This window comes from Psammomys obesus, unplaced genomic scaffold (assembly GCF_907164565.1).
Source record: "Psammomys obesus unplaced genomic scaffold, mPsaObe1.curated_primary_1811, whole genome shotgun sequence".
Lineage (NCBI taxonomy): Eukaryota > Metazoa > Chordata > Mammalia > Rodentia > Muridae > Psammomys > Psammomys obesus.
In genome coordinates, this window is record NW_026596057.1 from 5,926,112 (window position 1) to 5,950,521 (window position 24,410).

Consider the following 24,410-nt stretch of genomic DNA (forward strand, 5'->3'; position numbering starts at 1 on the left):
TTGTTTTTCAGAACATGTGTACAAGGGACATCTGCATGAATTTCGCAGAATTCTCACATGTTGTATGTGCTAGTCACATACCACGTCATATAATCTCCACAGTAGTTCTATGGACTCAATGTTTTATGTTGAGATCCAAAACTGATAGGATTGTGTTAGGAGGTAGAGCAGCGTGAATTCTTGGGCCTTTGGCTATAATCAAGTATACGATTAGAAAGCAGACCCTTTGAGAGTGACTAGGTCATTAGGACAAATCCACAGACATGTGAATGGGGTCTTTATAAAAGATACTGTAAGACATGAAAAAATAATGAAAACTGTCCACAAAGAAAGTTTGTATTTTCCTCATGTAAGATTTGTTAAGGCAGGTTTAGTTTTGATACAGCCAAGAGTATATAAACTAACAAAATGGATATGTAGGTAAGATGTTAAACACTAATTCTGATCTAAACCAGATTGGAGACATCTTACTGCCATTTGAATTTATATGTAGTGAAATAAAAGACATTAAAAGTTAAAAATTGTGTGTTTTTAAAATGTGATTGTCATAAACCCAAATCAAAGCTGAAGATTCTAAGCATTTAGATTTGCCGAAGTACAAAAGAAACGACAAGAATTACTACTTTCAACAGGAGAAACATAATGCTAATCCAAGCAAACATGCATAACTGATAACCCTGTGTATAAAACTATGTGAAGACATTTGTCTTCTCTATGGAAAAGTTACGAAGCAATACCACTTCACTGGGAATTTTCCATTAAGTTTCAGAAGCCCACAGATTGCTTTGGCTGTATGCCAGTCAGTTTCCATTACCCCTTAACAGATATCTAGATTTTCATGAGTTCAATTACACAGATGCCATATACATGCAGAACCACCAGTAGAAATTCATTACTTTTAGAGCTAAATACCACAAAAGACTGAAAAGCTAACCCCAAGCCATGTAAACATTTGTCCCAATATAGACAAAACAAATATTTTTCCTTACCTAAAATTAATTCTGATGTTTGTTACCTTTTCAAGAAACATATTTTAGAAGCTTCTCAAAGCTAGCAGGGTTTGCACATATTTTTAAGTGAGTAGACGGTTCTGTTTATTTTAGCTACCCAAAGTCACAGCTAAGTAGACCTGCAAAGTTAGACACAATATTTCAAGAACATTGCTTCTTCTGTTGGTTTCAAATGGTCCTGGCATCTCCAGCTCCAGGAAGACTATATTGCTATTCATACACAGGCTTCAAAATAGACACATCCTTGGCTACAAATCAAATAATTCTTGCCCTTGTCTGTGTATTATATACTATATTCAAATACTGTTTTTATAACTTTTATTAATTCTATGAATTTCATATCATACACTTCAACCCCACTCATCTCCCTGCCCTTTCATAACCTTGCAACTCCCAAAGAAAATAAAATAAGATATAATAATAATAATAATAATAAACCTTACTGTAGAAGCTGTAATGTGTCAGTGTGTCCCAAGTACACCCTTTTGTCCAAACACTTTACTGCAAGTGTTCGCTGTAATGAGGCACTGGTCTGGTTCGGGCCTCTGGCTTCTGCTATAATAAACTGGATTCTCATGGGGCTCCTCTCGATGTCCTACTGTTAGTCTGTGCCGCAGAGACCCTGCAGCTTTGGATCTGCAGGACTGGCCCTTCCACGTGCCTCAGCAGCTTGTAGATGGGTAGATGTTGGGAATGAGCCAACTCAGCTCTGGATCTGGGCCTGGAAGGTAGCTGAGGTCATCATCCCACCAGGCCTCGTGCGCCATACCACCAGGGTGGGCTCTCCAGTACTGCCCAGTGCCACAGCAGGCAAGGGGCAGGGTTATCTCTTATGCCCTCAGGGCTGGTTCACCCTCACCCCTGCCACTACAGTCAGCTCTACTGTGCCGAGCAGGGAGGTGCAGGGCCTGCTCTCCCTCTCGCATGACCCCGGGGTCAGCTCTACCCGTCTGCCACAGGTGGCAAGAAGTGATAGACTCGAATTCTTTCCCTTGTCTGTGCAGTGCGCACTATACCCACTGGTGCAGATATTTTTTGCTAGCTCCCAGGGTGTTGATAACAGGCAGCTTTGCTGTTGGGGGTCCTCGGAGTACAGTGTGTGCCAGACCTGGGAACTTAACAGAAAATCAAGGTCTGTGGGACACGATGCTTCGGGCCTGTGATCTCAGACTCTTGAGAGTCTGAGGTAGGAGGACCCCAACAAAGTCACAGCCTTTTTATGGCCACAACTCAACCTATACAACCAAAGGAAAGCATACATGTGCAATTAGTTTTTGTCTTGGTTTCTCCTATTCATTATTATTTAATTTGGAAATCATAAAACATAAAATGAAAATAAAGTTGTATATCATGAAAGGAAGTTTTCCCCTACTCCAGAATTTTGGTTCTTAATGAAGGCACTCAGTGTTGTGTTCATGTCTCCTATGCTCTTCTGAAATATTCCACCCTTACAAGCACAGGTGTGTGTGTGTGTGTGTGTGTGTACACATATACACACATATATGCCATATGTCTTACGTTTTACTTAAATCTCCATATTATTTGGTTGTAAATAAAAATACACCTATGGCATAGCATATAACACACATGCGAAGTTTAATAATAATTTTGGAGGGAATCACCAGCTGCAGGGGGGGCGGGGCTCTCGCTGCAGGCCTCCCCAGTTGTTAGCCTTTCCCCCAGGTGACTGTTTGGCTCTGAAATGATCTTTCCTTTATGCTCTACCATCTGTATATTAGTATTTATTATTTATACTTAAAGTACGTAAATGAAGGGGCAAGGAGAAAGGAAAGAACAAGAAGAAAAGACAAACTAAAGAAAAAAAAGAAGTAGAAAAGAATGTTAAGAAAGCAAGAGAGAAGAGCAAGAGAGAAGAGAGAAAAAATGAAAAGATTTCATCAGAAAGTTCATAACTAAACAGATAAATACAAAAAAGTAATAAACCAAAAAACTGATAAATACAAAAAAGGAATAAACCAAAAAACATGCAAGCCTTTTTAAAAATCAGAAATATAAAGTCAAAATGCTATTAAAGGTAAAAAGAAAGGAAGGAAGGATAAGTAGGGAAACCAAAACAAAACAAAATAAAAAACATTGCCTAATAAAGAAAAAAAAATAGATAAGTGCATGGAGATTGTAGTGGTAATAAAAAAGCATAAAAGATTGCATAACACATGATCAAGTAAAATGTCCCTGAAAGCACAATGAAAAGAACAATAATGAATGTGGCTGTCTTCCTATGCTTTATTGTTCCACTAACTGTATTGGAGTGTCTGACAGCCCCAAAGGCCTTCACTTTCCTAGTTGCGTAGCAGCGGCCTCTGCTGGTCACAGTGAGCTTTGTAGTCTATGTGCTGGACTGATTGCCCTGCCCTTCTGAAGCTAACAATTTGTACCCCCTGAGGTGGCTAAAAGGCAGAGGCTGGCTTCCAAGTGCACTAAAGTGAGCAGTGCAGCCCAGCACTGAGGTCCGAACAAACTCCTGAGCATCAGTCACCGTGAAGGCTGTGGGGCTAAAGTCAGTACCCTCTGGAGCTTCCCCGCATCCTCAGCATCTCCAAAGGTGACACCTGCAATAGACAGCTGGCTCCCGGGACTGGTCTAGCCACTGGTCTAGGCTCCCAGTCATTCTCAGTGGATGAAGACGGCTCCCGGGCATGGGAGGTGAAACTTTATTTATAAATGTCACTGTCTGGGATGATGAGTTTGGGTTTGCATTTTTAGGCTTGTCTGGGGCAGGCCCTCCTACTCTCCCACCACTGTATCTGGAGCTGTCTTTTACTGAGACTGAGGCAGCTTACACTCAGGCCCTTTGACTTATGACTGTTGTCAGTCCCCCAGGGTACCTCAGGGTTAACAGTAGGTTCCCTCAAGGTGCTGGCTGCAATGCTCTGAGCCAGTGAAGTTGCATTTCTAACTCTCCCTACCATAGAAGTCACTGACTCAGCAAATCTCAGGATTAGACTGAAGATTCTGAAAGCTCCTGCTTGTCTTGAGAGGAAGAATGGCAGTTTGTTCTCATCAGTGATTCTTCACAGCACACCCACAGGTTTCTGACTGGAGCAATGCAAGACAATGTCTAAAGCATGGGTGCTCAGAGTGAGCCTCTCACTGCAGTGTGCCTTAAGAACATAAGGGCTAATGGAAGTCCTTGCCAAGTTTAGAGTCAGCATGGGAGGGAACTGCACAAACACCTGAACATCAGTGTGATGGTCTGAGTGAAAATGGTCCCCATAGACTCCCAGGGAGTGGCATTATTGGAGGCGTGACCTTGTTGGAGGAAGTGTGTCACTGGGGGGTGGGCTTTGAGCTTTCAAAAGCTGAAGTCAGGCCTAGTAGTCCACTATCTCTTCCTGCTGCCTGTGGAGCTAGATGTAGAACTCTGAGCTAACCTCTCCAGCACCATGTCTGCCTGCATGCCATCATGCTTGCCGCCATGATGATAATGGACCAAACCTCTGAACTGTAAGCCAGCCCTAATTAAAGGTTTCCCTTTATAAGAGTTGCCATGGTCACAGCAACTTCACGACCATACACCCTAAGAAAATCAAGAATCACTAAGAGTTACAGGTAATCAATAGGAAGAATGGGCCTTGTGCCTCAACTGAGCAGCACAGTAGAGCTGACTCTGGTGGCACAGGTGCTGGTTAGCCAGCCCCCCAACTCCGCCTGAGGGCATGAGAGAAGGAGAGCTGGCCCTGGCCCCTGCTGGCTGCGGCACTGGATGAGATAGCCTGGGCAGTGCTAGAGAGCTTGCCCTAGTGGTCCAGATCGAGGAGAGCTGGGCTGACCAGGCCAGATCCAGGGCTCTGAGTGGCCCACCCCAGTATCTACACCTTTCATGGACTTCTGAAAGGGCTGGTCTCCAAAGCAGAATGACCTCCATGACACAGGGCAACAACAGGATAACTGGGAGGAGTCCTGTTAAGGATCCAAAATTGATGGTGTGGCAGAAGCCAGAGGCCTTGAACCAGACCAATGACTCATTGCAATGAACATTTGCAAGTGAAGATGTGTGGGCAGAGGGGTAAACTGTGGGACCACTGTGACAGGTTACAGCCTCCGTGACAAGATGTTTTCTAGGCTTTGTTTTTGTTGTTTGTTTATTTTCTTTTGGAGTGGGAGGTTGCAAGGGTGGAGGGCAGATATGAAGGGATAGGGAGCTGAGTGGGACTAGGGTGCATAATGTGACACTCACAAAGAATCAATTAAAAAGTTGAAAAAAGAAGCAAGAAGAAGAAGAAAGAAGAAGGAGGAGGAGGAGGACGAGGAGAAGCAGCAACAGCATCTTAGAGCTGGGGTTGGGCCTAGACAGTGGTTGTATGCAGTATGACCACTTAAGTCTGTTGGCCAGGCCTATTCATGAGCCTAACCCTGTGACTTTTGTTTCAGTAGATTTAGTAACTTCTGAACTTTTGTTTCCCTAGCTCTAGAGAAGGGCTCCGGGATATGCGTTGAAGACACCTGTATTGTCCTGACAAATACTCGGATTAAGAATAACTAAAAACTTGAGGGCAGACACCTCATCTCCCCTGGTAATCTGCCTTATTCAGAAGCAGGATACATAAAGAACACGAGTTTATTCCCAAGGTAGGTCAGTAACTACCACAGGATGGTTAGTGAAGAGCTACTCTTGGTTTTCAGTTATTCCTGTAACTGAGAAGTGTCTTTAGGTTTGTGATAATTTCTTGGTGGGATGGACACTGTTCTAAGAACAGATATCCAAAACATCTAGTTCTGCCAAAGTCCTCTCTCTGATACCCTTCTTCTTTGGCACAGCAGCTATTTGACGAAAATAAGAGCAGATGCATGTGGCAGCATGTGTCTCTTAGTGAGGCTGCAAGAAGGTCCAGCTTTATGGAGATAAAGAACGTCAGGGATTGTCGAGACCAGTTCTCCAGCCACACCGTAATTTAAGCTTAACAGCTTTCAAGTGTAAATGCTGGATGTAATGTCATTTCAAATTTTGTTTAACTTTCCCTTCTACACATAACATTTAAAAAATATTGTACATTGAACTGACCATGTTTAACCTTTGTCTGTGTGTGGTGTTGTGGTGCATGTATATGTGAATGCATGCATGTTTGCACAGGCATGTGGAGGCCTGGAGGCCAGAGAATGGCATTGGGTATCTTCCTCTTCCACTACCCACCTTACATTTTGTACTTATTTGTACTTTATTAAATGTTTAAATTATTTTCTTTTATGCCTACGAGTATTTTGATCACATGTATATCTGTGTACAACATGCATGTGCACGCCTGGTGCCTGTGGAGGGCAGAAGAGGTCACTGGGCTCCTTGGAACTGGAGTTACGTACAGTTGTGAGCCACCATGTGAGTACTAGGACTTGAACTTGGGTCCTCTGTAACAACAAGTGCTCCAAGCCACCGAGTCATCTTTTTAGCTCTTCCACCTTATTTTTTGAGACAGGGTCTCTCACTGAATTTGGAGCTTACCAACTGGCTAAGGCTAGCTAATAAACTTGGGGACTTCACCTGTCTCTGTCTGTCCTCTGTCCTAACACTAGGGTCAGAGATGCATGCTCTGCCATACTGAGCTGGGTTTTGTTGCTGTTGCTGCTGCTAGGGTTTTGTTTTTTTTTTTTTTTTAATGTGGGTACTGGGGACCCCAACACAAGCTTGTGTGCACTTTACTGACTGTGACTAAACCATATCCCTAGGCCTCTCAATTTTTTCCCAGTAAATATTTGTAAAAGAAATTTAAATAATTCCCTTTTCTCACTTTTTACTGTATTTTAAGATTCAGGAGTCACTTACCATTCAATGATGTGAAACAATCTGACATATGTACATGACTAGTTAGTTGTTCAACTATTAGGTTCTTAGGTATACATGGAAGCTTTAGAAGAGGATTAATGCCAGTGATCAGCTCTCCAATGACAGAGTACCATTTCCCTTGCTTATGTCTTAACGTTGCTAGTCTATCTGAGGGTTGATCATCTATTGGAGGATGATATCGTCAATCATTTTAAAGCTGATGTAACTATGGTGCACATGACTGCAGGAAATTTCATCTCAAGGACTCCGTAGCAGGTAGAAGGTGCTCCCATTCTTGTTTGTCTGAGGACTGCCTGGCACTTGTCCCATCTCTTCTCCTAGCCCTGTGCATAGTGACTGAGGGGCACAGACGGTCCTTCCTCCCACACTGTGTTCTGTTCTGCAGACTGCTTCCTCCCTCCCGATTTCTAACCAAGAGCTGGGCGAGGGCCTATGGAGGTGGGATCCAGGGATTTGGGGCACATAATAGTTTATTAAAAAATGTTCCAAAAATGGAAAAATAGGAAAGCAAGAAAAGATATTAGAGGACTAAGAGATGATGAATGCTCTGCAGAGGATTAGAAATGCCCAAGTTCTGACATTTGGTTATAATTGGTTCTTCTGAGGAAGGGGTAGAGGATGGAAAGGACAGACGGTGCCTGACTGACAAGGCTCTGAGAAGCCCAGGTTTCCAAATGGCATGTGGCATGGAACACGGTCACTGGACGTGATGCTGAGTGAGCTGACAACCAGTTCTTTGCTATCCTACACGCTCGCACATCTCTCATTCTCCAGAAAACCTACGGCTCAAAGCAACTAACTAGGTCAGATGACTCTGGTAGACTTGAAAGTAGTTTTGAAGGTTTGGGTACAGATTTACGACATACATCTTTTCATTACTTAATCGCTCTTTAGAGGATTCTGACCTCGAGTGAGAGGAAACTTGACACTACACTCCATCAGAAGATTCACGTTTTAGCTCAAATAGAACTATTGAATAAGATGGTGGACCACATGCTGAACTGGTTAAGGAGAAGTGTCACGTATGTAAAAAGAGGGAGAGCCTCAGAGATCCACAGAAGAGTGACAGGACAGCTGACAGTTACAGAAACATGGTAAAGCATCAAAATGAATAAAGCTTCAGGAGCCAGGTGTGGAGAGAGAAAGCAGAAGCCTCATCCTGAAGTGAAATCAAGGCAGAGGCCGTGTGGAGAGCCTGGAGGATGAGAAACAACCAAAGCACACCAGCTCAGCATAGCTCCCTGCTCACTGAATGAAGCCACGTGCCTAAGTGACTGCGGGTAGCCTGGAGAGAGATTATCAGCTGACGACACCGACAATTATAAGTGATAATGGTATGTTGTAAAAAAAAAAAATACATAGTTAAAACACTACCGATGTGAGTTTCAAAATACACTGTGGTTTCTAAATAGATGAGAAGGTCTCTAAAATTACTCTTAGTAGCTAACATTTTATCATAGTACAAACTGTGCTAAGGACATCACTTATTTTAAATAGTGCAGGAAGTAGATGCTATCACATCTACTAAACAGATGGGAAAAGCAGGCTCTAAGGAAATCAGGGAATATTTCTAAGATCGCACAGTAAGTGGCAAAGCCACGGAAGGGTAACAATCACTTCAAACATTAGACACTACAATCACTTCTTGAGGCAGGATTTCAACAAAGCTCTTTCCCACTGCTTTCTAGATTAAGTTTCTTCTAATTTGGATGAGGACAGATCTGTGTGCACTATGCATCATGAGCTCTGAAGAGACCTAAGGCTCCTAATACCTGAGACACCACAGTTGCCAGGCACTTTGCTGCCTAGCAACAGATTTTGCTTTACTCCAGTCAGCTGTCAGAGTACCTCTGACTCTAGAAAAAAAAAAGAAGGCAAAGGCACAGTGACTTTCCGCTGCTTTGTTTTTAACAGAAAGGCACATAACTAAGCATGGAATGAATCTACTCAACCCTTTGGCTGTGATGCAGTACCAATCAATCAAGCAACCAAACAATTGGCTAAAATTAGCCACACATCCTCTAAAAGCCTCCAAAAAGAAGCCATCAGGCAAAAACAGGTTCACAAACTAAGAAATTCTTGATCCGGGAGTTCAAAACACCAAAGTATATTACCAGAACTTTATGCTCAGAATGTATACATTTTGTGTATCTAAGTCAAATCAATAAAATTTATTTAAGAAGTAAAAAACATACACGTTAACATTTTCACAATGGGAGATTTTAGCAGCTTCTGATTCAGGAGATTAAAGCATTCCAATTTTTTTAGTACAAACTGGAGTGAATAAGTTTAAGTTTCATTTATAAAATTTAGAGAACATGCTAAAATTTGGCATAACATATTAAAGTATATAACTTACAGGAAAGGCTTCTATGGAAGACAGGCAGCAATTAATATTTCCAGCGCTTTCCATCATATGGTATATGTTACAGCTTCTCCTGCCGTGTAACCTCACAGCAGCCATAGACAACCCAGAAATGCATAACTAGGGCTGGCTTCACACAAAAAGCCCTTAAAGAATAATCATTAATTGGGTACATAGTAAAGTTTAAAAGCTAACTCCATTAAGAGCTGGAGGCATTGTTGAGGTTGGTCTAATGCTAATTACTGGCCCTCAAGATCTGATTACTGCCCACTGGATGCACCCATTCTTGTTTGTGTAAATCTGCCTAAAACAATTATATCTGATTAGTTCATTAAATGGCCTATACGTGGGCAGGGCAGAATGGGTTAGGAGTGGCTAAAGTTCCCAGGCTTTTGAGGATGGAAGAAACACAAGAATCATGGGAGACAGACGGCTGGGAAGAGAGGAGGAAGGAGGTCACAATGGGTTAACATGGAGAAATAAACATGTGAGCTGGGAAGGACTCCGACTCCAATAATGGCATGGAAAGGCCCAGATGGTAAAGAATAAAAGCAGGTACTTTGGGTTCTGTTGCTCCCTTTGCGGAGCTCCTATCCCCTCCAGGTCTTTCATCTCCCCCTTCTTTCATAGGATTCCTGAACTCTGCCCAAAGTTTGGCTATGAGTCTCAGCATCTGCTTCGATACCCCGCTGGGTAGAGTCTCTCAGAGGCCCTCTGTGGTAGGCTCTACTGCAAAGACAGAAGATCCCATCCTAGACAGTATTTTCAATGGCCTCTCCACAGACCTGTCTACAAGGTCTGCATCAAGCTGTGCTCTGCCTTGCAGGTTAGCTGGCAAGAAACCTACTACACCCAGGGGCTTGGGTGTCGGGTACTGAGGGAGTTTTGGAGGAAGTCAGCATGTAACCTATTCCACGTCAGTTCCTCTCTAACCAGCAACTTTCTTTTAATCTCTTCATTGCTGCCCATGGGTAAAAATCAAATATACCAGCATACAGTATTATTATAGACAGAGATAAATACAAAAAAAATAATAATAACAAGGGCTATAAGAAATCTGACATAGGTCTTCAAGCTTCAAATCGCATTATTAACCAAGTGAATTGGGCAAATTATAAATGTTAAAATGACCATGAAGTATGACTGTAGCCCAAGTTTAGAAAGGAAAGATAATTATGTCCATCAAAGAACTCTTTTAGATACAGAGGACTGGAGGGGGTATCTCCAACTTTCTCAGTAAAGACATGCTCTGGATGTGATAAACATTGTTTCATGTTTTAAATATTTATTTTATGTCCATTAGCGTTTTGCCTGCATGTAGGTATGTGCACCACAAGCAGACCCTGCCCTCAAGGTCAGAAGAGGGCATCGGATCCCCTGGAACTGGAATTGTGTGTAGCTGTAGGCCACCTTGTAGGTACTGGGAACCAAACCCAGGCCCTCTGCAAAACAATAATTACTCTCAACTGCTGAACCATCAGTCCAGCCCTATCAGCACTGCTTTATATGATGTGCTTGGAGTGCTATCTAAACGAAGTGGGTGAACCTTAGTAATGCGGCTGGAAAGACAGTAGGAAGATTAGAAGGCAAGGAAGCAAGATCTGTTCATAGCATTGATCTGTTCATAGCCATGGCCAGGAACCCAAGGAACCGATCCTAAGAATGCAGATACCAAAATGAAGATAGAAATTTAGATAGATTGCCCCTTAAATGTGGCCTTGATTCATGTGCCTTCAAAGAAGAGAAATGAAATATTACAGTATTCTTTAATTTCAGCTCTAAGAAAACAACTGTTAACAAATGTTAACAAAATAAGCTATTCAATTAATAAAACAACTTCAAATGTCACTCACCTTCATTGATGGCATGGGGCTTAATAATGCACAAGGTACAGTCGGTAAATTTAGCAGTGTTTTTTGGTCCACAGCCTCCACTTGAAGGGAAAAATAATTCCATTTCCTGAAGATAAAGATGAGAAAAGGGATTTTTGGCACAGATGACCTCTTATCTGAAACTTACAGAATTTTTCTGGAGATAAAAAATTACTTTTAAAGTTTCATGATGGAAATTCTTTGGCTCCAATTTTCTAAATGTGAATTTACAAAGACTGAATGACAGCTCCATTTCAGCACTTACAATCAGAAGAGCATGCAAAGACTAATAATCAAAGCAATGTAAAGATGTTGTGTGATCTCTATTATAAGTAACAAGGTCTCGACCAATTCTGAGAATTAGAAGAAAAAAATATAAAGTTTTTACCTTGCCCAAAGAATAGTTCATAAATACAAATACAATGTTAAGTTAAAAATATGTAAAATAAAGTTAAAACAAGAACACTTACAGAAACAGAAAAAAATTAATACTTAGGAGTCTGAGAACCACAGTTAATTAACAATAATTTACAACTGTTCTATCATAATCAAAATGAGCAATATATTGTGGCCTGATTCACACAGTGGCTATTTGCTTTGCCCAAGGCTCATTAAGCCAACAAATCAGCAATCGGAATGAACCACAAAGATGCTCCCATTCATCAATTCTTTTACTCAAATGCTGTTCTGAAGCTTTTAGCACTATTCTTTCTACTATGTTCTCCACAAAAACCTCAGTTCTGTGCTCCACAACATCTGCCAGTGAACAAAGGACTATCCGAATCCTCACCTCTAGAAAGCTTTCCCTGCTGTCCCAATCAGCGCCATGTGCCTGTCACAGCTGTAACTGTTCAGGCCCTTGTCATCTACCAAATTATGAATCTGAAGAAAAAAACCAGCTCACAGAGCTTAGCAGCTTCCCGAACACCCTAGAAAAAAGCCTGCCTCCGAGTAGTTGCTTTTCACTAAATTTATTCTTGAAAGATCAAACCTCCCATTCAGGAGGCAGAGGCAAGAGGTTCACCGCTAGTGCAAGTCCCCTGGCCCATATAACAAGTTCCAGGCCAACTATGGCTACACAGTGTGACCCCAATTGGAATTTATAATAAGATAAATAAAAGATAAGTTATGTTAATATGCTCTACTAGTAAATTTTCCTATGTGATTAGGACATATTAATTATAAAGAATAATGGGCTTCATGGGGGTGTTCTAACTTCATAAAGGTAGAACACACATTGTGATAAAATTCAATCCCATATTGCCCTACCTTACTTTTCCCTCTACCCTCCTCCATCCTAGTCTCTAATAATCTCCCTTCTACTTTTCTGTGTAAGTTTTTTTTTTTTTTTGAGGCGAATTTACTCAAATACTATATAGATTTGAGTGATTCTGTTGGCAGGATGTTTAAAAATAAGTAACTATAATTGTTATTATTACTATTAACTATAAACCTACTTTTCTCACTATAAAGTAATTTCTATAATTTTATATAAATAGATTCATACAATTTATGCTATTTTTTCGAGCCTTTTTCATTCAACAAAAATATTTTGAGATTGACTTCCTGTGATAATTTTTTTTTTTTTTTGACAAATCATACCCATGGATGGCTATATCATGGCTTGCTCATTCATTCATTTCATGCATCTGCTGGGCATTTGTGATCTCTCTAGCATGGGCTATTACAAATAAGCTCTTACAAATATTCACATCCAATATCCTTCTTATTTTTTGTTGTTGTTGTTAAAACCTAGATTTCTTTTTTCTTTTTTTAAGGAAGAAACTTTTTTTTTTTTTTGCTTTGAAATCTTTATTACATCTGTCTGTATGCCTGCCTGTCTGTCTGTCTGTCTGCCTATATGCATGTGCAATGTGTATGTACACGGGCAGAGGGCAGAGAACAACTTGTAGAACAAATTCTCTCCTTCCACCATATGGCCCCAGGTGACACATCAGGACATCGGGCTTTGATACCAGTGCCTTCATCTGGGGTTCATGCTTCTCCATCTAGACTGCAAATTCCATCTGGGTCAAGCTGCCTACTTGGCTCACCCCACTGCTTGATCTGAACTACAAGTAGACTACCCACATGAAGTCTTCTTTTGGAATATCCATGATCGATCCATAAACTTCCATTCTTAATTGAGTTCAGTCAGGAACAGGAGCCCCAGCAATTTAAGCTTTTACGTAGAGACAGACGTGTGGCAACCGATGTCAGCTTGGAGAAAACTGTTTGACTGTCGCCAACACAATGAATTAAAAAAAGAGGTGTGGCTTTGAAACACCCCTTGAGCCTAGGAAAACGTCACAGGCTACACCAGCGGTTTAAATCCTCCCAAAGTCCTCAGCAGCAGAAATGTTCTACTTTGACATAAAAGAATTTTCCAAATGAAACAGAAGAAAAATATTTCTCAAAACAACTTACTCTAGCAGCAGATGCAAAAGAATCAGGGCCGTGAGCTGCATTTTTTATGCTATCTGTCCCAAAGAGGGCTCTGATGCTTTCAGGGGCTTCTGTACGAGCCAGCCCAGAGTTTGCGGGTCCAAGCAATTTTTTCCACTCACATATCGCATCATCTCTTAAAATCTCCATGGCAATAACAGGCCCGCTTGTAACAAACTGGATCAGTTCGCTAGGAAACAGGGAAAAGCCTGAGTTACTTCTCTACTCTTGTCAGTCTAGACATCTGCCTTAACAATGAAGATGCTTTAAGACTACAGTCAGGGACCACCAGCATGCTGCGGTCCCAGTTTCTGGGCACAGTGAAGAATTTAAGTATGGACAATGCAAATCCTTAGAACACACTGCCTGACAGTGACCTAGTTTGCTATGAAATCGTTACGGAAGTTATGTCAGGTTCACTTTGGTTTGCAGGAGGTGGTGGGAGCTTGTTGACCTCGGATTAGTTCACCAACTTAAAATGCTTATTGTTGACCTAATCTTTCTCCATTACTCCAAGAGGGACAAAAGTGAGTCTCTTTTTATTTCTTTATTTCATATGGTTCACCGCAGCAGTCAAGTAGAATTTAATAATAAAATGACAAGTATGATATTTTGTAACATTGTCAATAAGGACGTATTTAATTTTGTACTGGAATGCAGAGAGTGATAACTCTAAATCCATATGATAAAGAAATAGAATATCTACAGGCCTTCAACAACAGGGAATGAAAACTGACACTTCACTTTATTTTTCCATTACTTTATGTACACAAGATGCAGCAATAAATTTACTTGAAATAAGTGATGTCCCAGGTCCTTAGTTTCTTATGCAGAGGCAAAATAGAGAGGGGACAGGGCCTTCTCAAGAAAGGACGATGCTGTAACAGGCCTTTCCGGTCTATTACCTTGTGACTTTCTTATATACTGCCCTCTCACCCTTCATTATTCGCTCCAGCTCACTTAGAAGAACATTTCCAAAAAATACCATGTAGAAGGGAGTATCTATACCACCATGCTAAGAGGAAACGACCTCCTCACAATTTTCCGCTAGGCCTCAGCAGCCAAACCAAACCAAAACAGAGAGAAGGAAGGACTAATTACCAGAACATCAGTGTTATTTACATATCAGAATCTATGGCATAAAATAAGATCCAACCTCAAGACATTTTAATCTACTATCTGATTAATACAGAGTTCTCCACCGTGAGAGTGGCATGGAACGATGGAGGGAACGGTGAGCTGCTGAGAAGATGCTGGTGGAGAACGGCCTCCATTTACTGCAGCCAGGCTTTTGTCAGTTCTCAGTGCCATGCAACCGGTTCATTCATTCAGTACAACTTTCTGCCACTGAACTACATGTAAGGTATTAAACTAGGAGTTGTTAAAAAAAACATTCAAAGAACCTAAAACAAAGAATAGCCGCCAAAAATGTATATGATAATTCTAACAAAGCTTAGGAATACTTCATAATATCTGAGTACGCTAAAATACAGTAATTTTATTAAATAAAATTTCTTTTTTAAAAGTTAGCTTTCTATGTAGGATATCAAATAAAATGCCTACTGTAGCATATTGGCTAAAAATCTACTTGTCTTTATTAGAAATTTGTCATCCCTTTGTCAATAGCAATGAATATGCATATCATTCACTTAAATTACATCCAAAATATTTATAATAAATTTCAGTTTCTAACATATAATTAGCTATTTTCAACGGAATAAAATATATATTCTTATTCAGTTGGGTGACTATTGCTTTGTACATACAAGATACCAAAATAAAGACCTTAAAAGCACAACAAAATTTCTGACATAAAATATAAAACACCTTTTTTTAATTTAATGAAATATAAAAGAATGTTCCTTAAAACAGATAAGTCATCCATTTGTTTCTGATTAAAAGTTCAAGTACTGAGTGGTGGATATAAGAAGTCTTATCTAACAAAAGTATAAAGAAAACAATTCTAGCCCCCAAGCTAAGCACCTACTTATAAAAAGGCTTTGAGTGATGGTCAACATGAAAGTCTACTGCTTCTTTCCTACAAAATAATCAAAATGAAAACAATTAAGATTTTTGAAAATAGTTATTTTAGCTTACATTAATAAAATAAAATGAAAACATACATACACACATATGATCTAAATATAAATTAATTCGTGTTTTTTTTATTTTATTTTTTTACCTAACAGCATGTCCTGAGTATAGGTTCTATCTAAGCTAAGATAGAAAATTAAAATAAGAGGATGTTTTTGCTATTTTATTAATGTTACATTTCATCTGTCTTCCATTTTACTAATATCTCATTGTATTCTCAATACGATGTTACATATCAGTTCAATAAAAATGTTTGTTATTTAAAGTCTAAACAAGTTACATAAAAAATGAACAGATATCTTCTAATTCAAAAATCAGAATTAATTTTTTAAGATTTATTTATTACGTATACAGTGTGTGCTTGCATGTACACCTGCACGCCAGAAGAGGGCACCAGATTTCATTTTAGATGGCAGTGAGCCACCATGTGGTTGCTGGGAATTGAACTCATGACCTCTGGAAGAACAGCCAGAACTCTTATCCACAGCCAGAACTCTTATCCTCTGAGCCATTGCTCCAATCCCAGAATTAATTTTAATCTTTAGGATTGTGTCTACAGCTTGTTTTATTTTTTTTGTCACGTGCTGGGGATAAACCTAGGGCCTCACTCATGCCAGCAGGGAGCTCTAACACTGACCTATATCCCAAAGCCCTGTGATTTTTTTTTTTTTTTTACTTTACCAGTTTTTGCTTAATTCTTAGTTAGATATCTTCAAAGAAAATAGCTATATATTTATATTTTAAAAAACTGCTTGACAAATTATACAGATTAAAATCTACCTTTCCACTAAAAATATTTAGAGAAAATAAAAGGATACAATAAACTGGAAAGCTTAAGGAACTAAAAAGAACAAACAAACAAACAAAAAAAAAACCCACTTTCTTAACCCCAGCAAAATCAGGTATCTTTGCTTATAACTATGCATCTTTCTTGCTGAATTTAAAAAGAATTTTACACTATGTGACAAATATATGATATATATATATATATATATATACATACATATATATATATTAACTAATTTTTATAAAATGTTAATTTACTTTAAATGTACAGGATTTAGCCAGTCTGTATGCTTGTCACATGCATGCAGGGTTCATAGTCTTCTGAAAGGGTGTCAGATCCCCTGAAATTACAGATGGCTGTGAGCCACCACGTGGTTGCTGGGAACTCAACCTGGGTCCTCTGGAAGAGAAGCTAGTGCTCTTTACTGCTGAGCCATCTCTCCAGCCCCTCGACTATTTTTTTTTAAATAGCAAATAAACTAAAAGTGTTCGACAGCAAAACCCCCCAAACCTTTCAGACTTGAGAATTAATTTTGTATTCAATGCTTTTAAGATCTTATCACCCAAGGATAGGGAGGTCATAGACCATTGGGGGAACCTATTGTTCTTTAGATAAATTGACATGGTGTCAAGCTATCTTCTATGCAACTGTTTATACCTGTAGACAAATGAGGCTCTCAAGAGCCTTACTCAGATAAGCCTCTTTCCAGTGAACAGTGATGGATGCAAAGATTCTAGGATACTCAAGATACTGAGAGAAAGAGATACCTTAGTGCTCAAGCCCTAAACAAGATATTTATACCATGAGCTCTAAGGCTTAGGGAGTATCATGGAATAAAGGATGGAAAGAAGGTAAGAGATGAAAGACAGGGAGAAGAACTTCAAAATGTTATCTGTTGGGCATGACACAGCCATTGTAATCATAAACTCACAGCTACTGTGGCTGCCTATATGGGACCTTGGCGAGACTGGAGTGGTCGATAGGAGCATATGTAATGTGTTATGAAGCATTCATACCCTGCTCTACTTTTACACAACTGGAAGTTCCATTTGTTGTCTACACCAGCATCACCTCAAAGAAGTGATAAGGTTGTACCATGGCAAGATGGCTACCACTAGGTGACAAAAAAAAAAAAAAAATCTCATATCCATCGGAATCTTAGGAGACCACCATCATATGCAGTCAGTCTATCGTTGACCACAATGTTGCTATGTGCTTCATCACTTCACTTATTTCTATCCTACCTTGAATCAGACACTGGCTTTGAAGGAGACACAGTTCTCTGTTCTCTGGAATTGTGGCTATTTTGTTATCATTCCCAACACAATGACAACTTTATCCTGGGACCACAATTATTTTGTGACAGAAAAGGCTTACTAGGATAAGTCTTATTTTCATCAAATACTTTAAAAAATAATTCAATTCAATCTATTGCTCTTTGGAGAAATAAACCGGCATTCTGGCATATACATTAAGATGAGTAAAATGTAAATAAACACTTCTAAATGCATTTCTTTTGGAAACCAGAATAGAAATCCTTAGAAGTTCACATGCTCTATTATTTTCATATACTGTATTATTCTCACATAGAAGAGATTATGTCGAGAATTGCTGTTATAAAAGCAAATGGGGCAGTGGAAGTCAACACAGTTACATGAGGGCCATGCAATCTGACAACTTCTAATTGCTCAGAGCTCAGTCACTGTTTCACTGATTATCTATTGTCTTGCTTTGATGATCATGATATTCTACATTTGCCATTCAGTGAAAGTTTTTTTGTTGTTGATGTTTTGTTTTTGTTCTGTTGGCTTTTTCTTTGTTTGCTTTTCACTTTTGTTTATTTAAAGAATAATGAGAAAGATAAATGATATTGCATAATTCAAAAATGAGAAACACGTTAAATACCTTGAAAGCATCGCCATTTTGAGTTTGGTTATAGTAAATCCATTTTTGTTTATCATTTCAATTATCTCTCCAACCTTGCATATTGCATCTGGTTTGATCAGGGCTAATGTTCTGTAAAGAAATAAAGAATGGATGTGAAAATAAAAAATCCTACAGTTTTTATTTATGATTCTAAGCAGTTGTTTCCCTCACAACTCTACCAGACCATTAACATCCAAATTAAAAATATAGGGCAGTGTGTTAAACATGATTACCTCTTAAAAACTTACCTAAAGAAAGATCACTATTTTTCCAAAGAAATAAAAATTTGCTACACTTTGTTTTTAAAAGGCAAGAGGCTGGGTATGGTGGCACACCCATTTACTTCTAGCACCTAGAATGCAGAGTGGATAGACCACTTCTATGGTAAGTTTCAGGTCAGTCTGCTCTACATAAACAGTTTTAGGCCAGCCAAGAATATATAGCAAGATTCTATCTATTAAAAAATAAAATAAAATAAGTAAGAGGAAGCAGTGGAGAAAGAGAAGAAAATGGGTAGTGAAGAACACTAAAGTTGTTATTTTATTCTTAATTTTTATTACATTTATTTAATTTTCATGTGTGTATTTATGTATGTGTGTGGGCTTGAGCATTCTATAGCCTGTGTATGGAGGCCAGAAGACAACCTGTGACAGTCAGTTCTCTTCTACCATGTGGGTCTCAAGGATACAGCACAGTCCTCTATCTCAATGGCATGTGCCTTTATCTGTTAAGCTATCAGAGCCTTAAAAGTGTGTGTGTGTTTAAATACCCAACTAATAAAATGTAAGTATTTAAAATGCCTATATACTATAGGATATTTTTATAGAGAGAATAGTCCCCAAGAAACTGCAGTAAATATACTAGGAATTTAGTGTTTGTTCTCTAACGACTAAAACTTATTCATGCCATGCTTTCAGTTCAGCATGTAAAAGTAATTATAAATAATTGTAAGTAATTACTCCAAAGTAATTATAAGTTCTTCTTCTGGGTCTCGATTCACAGCCAAGGTTAAAACACAAAGACCCAACCGTCCTCTCTGCCAACAACACATGTAACTATCAAATGCCATGGCAGCCTCTAAACATGAATCATGCTTTCTTCCAAAAGGCTCCACCAGAGTCCTTAACTCAGTCTGGCAAGCTCCCACAGCCACCTCCGTGCTTGCACTGAAACAAGCACCATCATATGCAGCAGGCAGCAGTTTCAAGAAAACTAACGTTAAATTAACTGTCTCAACAGACAGTGAGAAAACAGATTGGCCAGCCTTTACCACGCAGACAGGATGCAGATTTCTGTCAAACAACAGTCCTCCCAGAGCCATGAAGAAGAACAACTCTCAAATGCTTCAGGCTCTGAGCAAAACTGCAGCGAACTTGTCTGTGAGAAGACAACTGGTGGTCTGCCGTACAACATCCTAGATGACAGTGGACCTGCAAGAAGCATGTCAGTTCTGTGCTAGGGCTTCTCTGAACGCTGTGGGCCTAAAGGCATAAACATGCTCACTTGTGAAAATGTTTCAAAATGTATTTGTGTTTGTTCTAAGTATATAACAATCCACTTTAAACAGTAACCAATTTGTGATTTCTCCCATGTCTCGCTGCACTTCATGGATAAAGGACTACAGTCTCAAGAGGCATCTTTCTACTGAAAACTCTTTTTAAAACATTAGTGATACTTATTGAAAGGAAGGGAGGGATGGAGAAGGAGTAGAGTTGATCACAGTGGAGAGTTCAATAGAGAAGATAGAACAGTACAGAACAATATAGTACCATACAGTACAGTATAGGAAGTTCAGTACAGTTGAGCTCATGCAGTTTGGTGCAGTTTGGTTTGTGGAGTTCTGAAGCAGAGCAATTCGGGAGAAACTGAGAGAAGCCAGTTTGAATCCGTCAGCTTGGAGATGAGGTTGAGCCAGAACAGCTGAGTTGAACCAGCCAGTGAGAGTTCAGAAAAAAACTAGAAAAGGGTCAGTTATTCCAAGTAAGCCTCCAAGATGACAATTACATCAGGAGAATAAAAGTTACAATTACAACCTTTCAGTAGAGGTGACTTCACTAGATAGTAAACAATTATTAAAACTATGTTTAAAATATGAAAAGTGCGAGTCAAATTTGCTCTTGACTTGCCAACATGGCCTCTGGCAATGTAAACCTTAATATGCGCTACAGTACTAGAGGAGGGCAGAGACTAACAGATGATCATCCCTAAAATAATTTGGGACCAAATTCTACAACTTCAAGGTAAGCCAGAAGGTACATGTTCACATCATAGACGTTTGTGTAATTAAACACAAAGAATGTTTAATTACACTTTTAAAGTGTGTGTGCATGCGTGTGTTTGTGTGTTCCCAGGCACATGTGCACACACGTAAGTATATCATGGCATACATTTGGAGTTCGGGTAACAATCTGAGAGGCTCCGTTCTTTCCTTCTACCATACAGGTCCCAGGAATCAAAAGGAAGTCGTAAGACTTGGCAGCTCGTACCTTTACCCGCTGAGCCATCTTACCAGTCCTAGAACTTCAAAAGTTGAACTTGTATAATGCTCACACAGACTGCCCATCCCTCTAGGAGACAGAAGCAAACGGTTTCTCCCCACGAGCTAAGCAACTTTATTCTGCCCCTCAAGTAATTCACCATAAGCACATTGCACACCTCTATCTTACACGTTTACACAGTACTCCCCTCACATATATGTACATATATATTCACTATGTATACACATGAATCATGACAGAAATACAAGAGAGAAACAGGGATAGAGAGAATGGGTGCCAATACAAAGAAGAAGCAGAAGAAACATCAAAGAAGAGATAAAGACCTAGTTTTGAACCAAAAATTTAGAGAGGACATGGAGTCTAAATAAACTAAAAAAGACCAAGAGAGAGATGACAACAGATGCAATGATGAAGAAGAGAAATGAGAAAGTTGCTGGGGAAGGTAAGTGGATAACATGTGACCCCCTAACTGGATGTGGGGTTACAAGGAGACAGGGTTCAGGGAGCTCTGAACTGCCTATGTCTGTGACTATGTGAAGGCTGTGACAGCAGAAAGAGCAGGTTATTCAGTAATGGAGAACTCCATCTTGAATTTGTTAATTAAAAAAAAGACCTGTGGAAAGCCCAGGTGGAAAACAGATGAACATATGGTTTTGCAGCTGGGGTGGAGTAGAACTTGTAAAGAAACATGGAGTTGCACCATGGAAGTGAACAGAATCTCCTGGTATTAAATGGGAGAAAAGAAGGCTCATGGACAGCCCATCTGAGTTAAACAAACATTTGTAACTTTTCAGATGTACTTAAACATTTGAAAGAAATTTAGGCCTTTCTCCTTGCCCCCAGAAAGCCATCCTTAAACATCTTCTAAGCACAGATAGCACCTTAAATGCAACTTGTAACACTCACACGCCTTTTCAGAGCAACGGATAAATAAAATCAGCTGAAATTCCTAGACTCAGAAGTTTTAAATCACCCAAATGGCTGCTTTTCTAAATTGCAGTTAGCAAAGAACCAGAAAAGAAAACAGTGAAATAATTTAAGTCAGTGGAATATACACGACTGCGTGCATTTACATTAACTGTATCCACAAAGGCCCAATACGTCAAGTATTTATTCACATTAAAATATATCCAGTTTAAAAATTAGTCTCAAGGGTTTGAATGCCAAAGTTTCATGACCCATGCGGAAGAGCACTATTAGGAGGTGTGGCCTCGTTGGAGTGGGTGTGGCCTTAGTAAAGAAAGTGTGTCATTGTGCTGGCAGGCTTTGAGGTCTCCCATGCTCAAGCTCAGCCCAGTCCGGTGTAGTAGTCCCCCTCTGCTGCCTGCAGATCAAGACTCTCAGTAGAACTCTCAGCTCCTTCTCCAGCACCATGTCTGCCTGCACACTGCTGCGCTTCCCACCGTGATGATAATGGAGTGCATCTTTGAAACTGTAAGCCAGCCCCAATTAAATGTTTTCCCTCATAAGAGTTACCATGGTCATGGTGTCTCTTCACAGCAACGAAACCCTAACTAAGACAGATGTTGGTATCAGGAGCGGGCTATTGCTATGATAGGTCTGACCATGTGTTGACAGGATTGGAAAAGGACTTTGGAACTTTGGGCCAGAAAAGCCACCGAGTGTTAAAACTTCAGTAGTTTGTTCCTGCAGAAGCTTGGAGGAAAAGAATGTTGAAAGCAGTGCCGAAGATGGAGGTCTGGCTTGTAAAATTTCAGATGGAAGATTAAAGACTCTGTGAGGGTTCTGCTCTTTTGATTTAAGATTCTGTGGTTCTGGTTAGCGGGGGCTGAAAAACCAGCTGTGATTAACAAGAGAGCAGAACTGCTCAAAAGAAACCTTTGTGTGCCTGGGACGACTGACGCTGGTCAGCTGGAGCTAAGACATTAGCAGTGATTACGAAGAGACCAGCATCACTGAGGTAAAAGCTTCTGGAAAGCATTTCCTGAGAGTCAGCACAGTGAAGCTGTGCTCCAGAGGTGGCCACAGTTGTTTCTCATGACGTCAGCTGGACTTGGTAATGTCCGAGAGTCATCCAGGTGGTACTGGTTTTGAAGGCATGAAGAAGTCATGGAGAGCAGCTGAGGCCTCGCACTGTGAGAGGCCAGGAGAGGCCATTGGTGAAGGGCAGCTTCAGTGGCAGTTGAAGGCCCAGGACAGAAGGGCTCACACAGAGAAGTTGAGCTTGGCACCGTGAAGAGGGCCTGTGAGAGGCTATTGTGCAGCCCAGTTGCAGCAGAGGACTCCAGCAGTTCTGGAGATGCCAGTGCCAAGGGCTGGCCACCAAGAGCAGCAGTGGCAGTGGAGTGGAACCAGCTGGAGCCTAGAAGACAAGCTGTGTGTGCTCCAGAGGGCTGAACTGAAGAAGTGACCCAAGCCCTTTGGAGGAGTCCAGAACATTGTGAGTGGATCCCAGATATTGGATGATTGGAGTTCGGGTTTGCTTTGATTTCATTGCGACTGTGCCCTGGTTTTTCCCCTCTTGAAGTAAAGTATTGTAACAGGGCCCACAGCTGAAAGACTTTGAATTTTAAAAAAGATTGGATTTTAAGAGATTGGCTATTTTAAAGGGACTGAAATTTTAATGTGTTTGAATTTGTAAAGATGGTGGAACATTTATAGACCTTGAGAACGAATAAGAAAGGAAGGACTGTGGCTTAATAGCAATGTTTGTGTCAAGTTGACAAGGGGCTGGTTTTGTGTGTCACCGTGATACAAGCTAGAATCATAAGAGAGTGAGGAGCCTCAACTGAGGAAAGGCCTCCATGAGATCCAGCTGTAAGGCATTTTCTCAATTAGTGTTCAGTGAGGGAGAGCCCAGCCCACTGTGATGCCATCCCTAGGCTGGTGGTCCTGGGTTCTGTAAAAACCTGAGCAAGCCAGAGGAAGCAAGCCGGTAAGCAGCATCCCCGTGGCGTCTTCATCAGCTCCTGCTTCCAGGATCCTTCCCTGTTTGAGCTCCTGTCCTGACTTCCTTCAGTGTGAACAGCAATGTGGAAGTATAAGCTGAATAATCCCTTTCCTCCCCAGCTTGAGTTTTGGTCATGGTGCTTTCGTCACAGCCACAGAAACCCTAAGACAGTCCCACCCAACAGTATTTGTCAGCGGACGGATTATATGAAGTTAGGGAGAACGCGGACACATTTTCTAGTAATGAAAACCAATTGAGTTTGTTCATTTCCTTTTACTTTCTACATGTGTGACTGGCCAAGGTACTTCATCATTCTACAGACTCAGAGTTGAGAATATTTATTCCTTCACAAATCAGGGTTAGAAGACAGAAATAACAATTATTAGGACCATTTCTACTTTGTTTAGCTCAATTCAGACTATTAACCCCACCTTCTCAGATTAATGTTGCTGGTTTAAATGAAAGCTGAGATGACTATGCAAAGTGCCCGTCACAGTGACTGGCTCTTACGATTTCTGTTGCTGTGATGAAACACCACAACCAAAAAGCACGTTAAGGAAGAAAGGGTTTATTTAGCTTACACTTCCATCTCACTGTTCATCATTGAAGGAAGTCAGGACATGAACTCAAACAGGGCAGGATCCTGGAGGCAGGAGTTGATGGAGAGGCTACAGAGGAACACTGCTTACTGCCTTGCTCAGCC

The 24,410-nt window shown here is 40.3% G+C and overlaps 1 protein-coding gene across 2 annotated transcripts in view; it reads right to left on the reverse strand.

The window, feature by feature from the left end:
* Nme7 (NME/NM23 family member 7) overlaps positions 1-24,410 on the reverse strand; it is a 120,388-nt gene that overhangs the window by 60,686 nt on the left and 35,292 nt on the right. Inside the window, exons 4-7 of one of the 2 annotated variants that reach the window (XM_055624607.1) lie at positions 18,278-18,388; positions 15,479-15,529; positions 13,474-13,681; positions 11,029-11,134 (exon numbers count right to left, since the gene is read on the reverse strand). In XM_055624607.1, coding sequence (XP_055480582.1) covers positions 11,029-11,134; positions 13,474-13,681; positions 15,479-15,529; positions 18,278-18,388 — 476 coding nt within the window. The remainder of the gene's footprint in view (positions 1-11,028; positions 11,135-13,473; positions 13,682-15,478; positions 15,530-18,277; positions 18,389-24,410) is intronic. The other variant, XM_055624608.1, reaches the window with a different exon arrangement.